Here is a 5,458-nt window from a genome sequence, read left to right as displayed (position 1 = left end):
GATCTCAACAGCAATGGATTCATTTGTGACTACGAACTTCATGAACTTTTCAAGGAAGCTAATATGCCACTGCCTGGATACAAAGTGAGAGAAATTATTCAAAAACTCATGCTGGATGGTGACAGAAATAAAGATGGGAAGATAAGTTTTGATGAATTTGTTTATGTAAGTATGTGAAAGTCCATAGTTACTAGAAGTAATTAAGTATTCCTTTGTCTAGTGGGACCTGACAGGTAATATTATATAACCTTGCTCAATAAGCCATGTTATGCGCCGTATAACTAGTAACATGTATGTTGTGCTGTCCATTCAATTTGATTAGTTCTTTTAGCCACTAAATATCATAAAAGAATTGAGGAAAGGAACAAAGATACAACACAATGCTTGCTGTGGAAGGTGGACAAATCCTAGGGGCATCATTACAGGGCATCCTTCAAGGCGCTAAATGACATCCTTGAAGCATTCCTTCTTTCTCCTGCAGTGAATGCTATACTCCGCAGCTTTAATAATACACTCTGACTCACAGTCTTAGAAGCTTCCTAAGTTGAACCTTCTGATTAAAAAAATGCTTTCTCCTCCTGTGGTAGTGGTATTTAAGTCTACCATTTTCTCTAGGGCGATCATTTTGATAATTAAATGTTAGAAGCATATCTTTTTAGCCCATTGGAAGAGGCATTTAAATTTTTTGGGTTTTTTCTCTAGTGTCATCAAATGTGCCTCAAGATTCCAAGCTGGTTTTACAACTCTCTTCACCCTTCCTCTTATACTGAGTTTAGTGTTTTGTGCTCAGTGCTTGGAAGTCTATGTGTCGCAGGCACTTGGTTCTCTATCGAAGCCTACCTCTTTCAGCTGCTAGCAGATTTTTCTAGAGTTCTGCCATTTTCAGTTTATATTTATTGACAGGCTATTTGAGATGTAAAGATTATCACTTCTTCCCTCAACTAAGAGCATCATTAAGATTTTGTGCATTTATTTATTAACTTAAGGCTGAGTTGGGTTACATCTTATTAGACACTCCTTTTAATATATTGCAAGCTCAGAATTAGTGCCTACTATTTGTCACAAATTCCTAGCCCTTCTCTCCTCTATTCTCCTATTCATGTAGCTCTCTGTGGGAAGTGAAATTTTAGTTTGCCCTCTCTCTCCAATAAAGAGTTAACTCCTGGGGCCGGGGAGGTGGCTCAGTGGAATAAGTGTTTCCTAGCAAGTGCAAGGGTCTGAGTTCAATCCCTGGTTCTGCCAAAAAAAAAAGAGTTAACTCCTTTAAAATACTCTAGAAGATCAAGAAGAGAATTGACTGAGTAATGATGTCTAGTCAGCTGTCAGCATTTTGTCTGAGTGTTATTGTCTTAAAATGCAGACTTGTGTCATAATTGTAATGATATAGTTTTGTCATTTTTCTTTTGAAATACTGATTTCCTCCCGCTATTTTTGTCTCCAGTTATGGCCAAAGGCTTTTGTTTTGAATTCTATGTTCAATAGTAAGTTGCAGTTGATTTGCAGTTTGAGCACTTGCATGCCCTCTGATGTATACCCTGCTCCCTTTGTGACTGCATGTTTAATTGTAAATTTAAAGCAGCTCCAAGTAGCCGTGAACTCTGATTAGTTTTGGTACAAATTATGAGTACAATTTAGTCGAGAAACAAGGAGTGTGTTAGCTTGTTAGATATTAGTTTGAGGGAGGAGAAATAAACATGTTCTTGCATGACAGGTTTTTGTTGTTTTTTTTTTTTAATTGTAGCCTAGGAGACATTACTTGTCAACTGAGCTACAAGCAAAATCCATTTATATTAATCTTGGAGAGCACATACAGCAGAAAGGCCTAAAATGAAATGTAAACTTCAAATGTAAAAAATTAATAGCTTGTTTCTGTCTCTTCTGAGTATTTCATAATTATATTACTAAGTTTTTTCTGTTTAAAAGATAGGGCTGGGGCTGGAGAGATGGCTCAGTGGTCTAAAGCACCTACTTAGAACACGCTTGGCAAAGCACAGGGACCACGGTTCAATCCCCCAGCACCACACGCCAGCCATCCACGCCCCCTGGTGGGCTGAGCTGGCCACACACACACACACACACACACACACAAATAAATAAATAAATAATTTTTAAAAAATAAATAAAAGATAGGGCTGGTGAGATGGCTCAGTGGTCTAAAGCACCTACTTAGAAAAAACTTAGCAAGGCACAGGGACCGCGGTTCAATCCCCCAGCACCACATGCCAGCCAGCCCCGCCCCCTGGTGGGCTGAGCTGGCCACACACACACATAAATAAATAAAAAATTTTAAAAAAAAGATAATAAGCTTATTTTTCTTCACTTGTAAAATGCTCGTATGGCAATAAGTTCCTTGGCAGATATGACTACTGAATTTTTATTTTCACATGAGAAACTTGCACTTGAATGATGATAGTAAGTTTTTTATCTTTTTGAGGAGTTTTACTAATTGCACTGGGTTCACAGGTTTAAATAACTTAATACATACCGCATAAGTAAAGTGATTAGAACGGTGCTAGACATTTAGTAAATGCTACACAGGTGTTAACTGTTGAAATGGTTCTTTCTATGATTGATTGATTGATTGATTGATTGATTGATTGATTGATTGGACTGTCACTACTTTGCCTAGGCTTTACCCAAACTCCTGGGCTAAAGTGATCTTCCTGCCCAGCTTCCTGAGTAGCTGGCACTATAGGCCTGGGCTATCATACCTAACTGTGTTTATTTCTTGAGATGGGGCCTTGAACTCAAAATCCTCCTGCCTCAGCCTCCAAAGTGCTGGAATTACAAGCATGCACCACCACACTTGGTAGCTCTGGCTACTGTTTTTCCTAAGAAGTGTTCTTTTTCCAATTATAGGCTTAAAACAAATTCCAGAGAGAGAGAGAGAGAGAGAGAGAGAGAGAGAGAGAGAGAGAGAGAGAATTCTAACCTCCTTTGGAAATAAGCTGCAAACAGTGGAAACCAGTTGAGGCTTTTTTTTCAAATTTGGCTGAAATCTTTCCTTCTTAAGTCATATGCTTCTGGATTGTTTTGGTTTGGCCACAAGGTCTGTGCCAGCTAACTTTGGGGTCACAAGGAGTTAGCTGGTTGCTGCTGAGAGTCTTTGGGAGAAAGCCACTGAAGCTTACAAAAGGAGTAAGAAATATACATTCTACAAAAGAGACGGAAAGAGGTGTCAGGAATCAGAGAGGATATTGCTGCCTGCAGAGGACACCGGGAGTTTGTTCACAAATGACAAAGCAAGTGCTTCCTCCGAGGGGGAGCAGCACACAGCAGTGAACTCAGTAGGGTCACTGCAGCAGCTATTGAAAAGATTCATTGAGAAAACTGCAGCACAGTGCTCTGCCTTGTGCTGTCTCTGGTTTCTGAGGTTCTCATTAAGCCAAAGCATATACTCAAATAGCTTTATCATCCATCCTACCAATGTACTTGCTCTCATAGAAAGGAAAATGCAGATTCTCACGCAGTGAATCAATCCACTTGCAAGGTGGGCAAATTTTCAGTTCTTTCTTATCATTTGAAAAAATTTTCAATCTACAGAACAGAGGAAGATACTGTGAAACTGAATATTTCAGCTTAGCTGAAAGAATTTATGAGTATTTAAAAATATGCAGAGCTGGGGCCAGGGAGATGGCTCAGTAGAATAAGCACTTCTCTGACAAGCGCAAGGGCCTGAGTTCAATCCCTGGTTCCACAAAAAAAAAAAAAAAAATATGCAGAGCTACATGTAGTGGTTAATGCTTGTAATAAGAGCTAACTCAGGAAGCTGAGACAGGAGGATTTCAAGTTTAAGGCTAGTTTGAGCAACTTAAAAGAGAACCTGTCTCCAAGTCTTTTAAGGGCTGAGGATGTATCTCAAACTCAGAACATTCTTGGCTTCAATCCGAAGTATCACTTAATTTGAAAAGAGATGTAGTGAGTGGGGATGTAGCTCAGTAGTAGGGCATGTGCTTAGCATGCGTGAGGCCCTGGGTTCAGACCCCAGCATTGCACACACAAACACACATGCACTGCACGTTATATAACTTTGGAAAGACAATTGAAAATTAACAAATTTAATTGCAAGTTTATTCATTATTCACAAGCATGAAGAGTTTATTTACATTAGGAGATTGTGCAGGAAAGCCATTATTTTGTGTTTAATTTGAGTCATTCCACATTTCCATGTCATACACAAATTTGGATTTCTCTTTCATCTGAATGTATCATCATTGAAACCACCTAATTTTCAGAAGTAAATGATGCTTGAAGTAAAAACACCCATAGTAAAAAAAAAATCACTTTTTATGTCTCATTTTGAGGCAGTAACTTTTTTGTAATTGCAATGATGTATGGTACATCAGGTATGAGAAAATACACACCTATCAGATTTTAACTTACTCAATAATGTTTTACTAAACAAAGTAGAGTTCAGAATAAGGTAGACCAGTACATTCTGTCTTTTTTATAAGTGGGTACATTCTTACCAAAGGGGAAATCGTGGTATTAAAATTCATTGTAGGGGTCGGGGAGATGGCTCAGTGGAATAATTGCTTCCCAGGCAAGCACAAGGGCCTGAGTTCAATCCCTGGTTCCACAAAAAAAAAAAAAAAATTCATTGTAGTTAAGGCTTTGCTACACTCTCACATAGCTGTTTGGTTATGTAATCTTGGCTTGGAAGATTAAGACAAATCAAATGAAATGAAGATTGGACTGAAAAAAAATTTAGATTATAAATAAAAACTTTAATAATTGTAGTTACTTCAGCTGCACGACACTAGCACAACAGTTGCTATAATACGTATACTGGAGGAAACGTGATTTTATTGGTCAGATGTAATATTTAGAGGAGTTAATATACATGTGTATATGTATATAGGCACAATACATATACACATAGCAATTCTACAATATTGCTTCTAAGATCATTTATTACACAAAATGCGCTGTGGAAACTTAAGCTTGATTTTATAAAGATTGCTACTTACTATTTACCTAAATAAGATTGTTTATAGGCCACATGTAATGGTACATGCCTATAATTCCATAGGAGGCTGATGCAAGAGGGTCCCAGGTCAAGCCCAGCTGGACAACTTTGCAAGAGCCCCTCTAAAAAAAATAGAAAAAGACTTAGGATATAGCTCAGTTTAGAGACACTGAGTACATTTCCCAGTACCAGACACACCACACACACACACACACACACACACACACACACACCATTTACAGATCTAAGAAAACTGATGATTTAAGAAAATCGTGATGGTCTTTTAGGATATTTTGCTGAGTTTACACACCTATAATATTCAAATTATGGAACTAAACAAAAAAAGGGGATACAGATGAATGTCCATTTTTTTAACTATTTATTTATTTTGTGTGTGTGTGTGTGTGGCCAGCTCAGCCCACCAGGGGGCGGGGCTGGCTGGCATGTGGTGCTGGGGGATTGAACTGCGGTCCCTGTGCTTTGCTTAGC

At 38.3% G+C, this 5,458-nt stretch overlaps 1 protein-coding gene across 1 annotated transcript in view; it reads left to right on the top strand.

The window, feature by feature from the left end:
• Pls3 (plastin 3) overlaps nt 1–5,458 on the top strand; it is a 110,818-nt gene that overhangs the window by 80,173 nt on the left and 25,187 nt on the right. The window contains exon 3 of the mRNA XM_023699913.1: nt 1–165. Within this exon, the coding sequence (XP_023555681.1) occupies nt 1–165 (165 nt within the window). The remainder of the gene's footprint in view (nt 166–5,458) is intronic.

Source organism: Octodon degus, unplaced genomic scaffold, assembly GCF_000260255.1.
Source record: "Octodon degus isolate 3935 unplaced genomic scaffold, OctDeg1.0 scaffold00117, whole genome shotgun sequence".
Taxonomy (NCBI): domain Eukaryota; kingdom Metazoa; phylum Chordata; class Mammalia; order Rodentia; family Octodontidae; genus Octodon; species Octodon degus.
The sequence above is the reverse complement of the archived record's forward strand: the minus strand, read 5'-3'. Positions and strand labels throughout refer to the sequence as shown.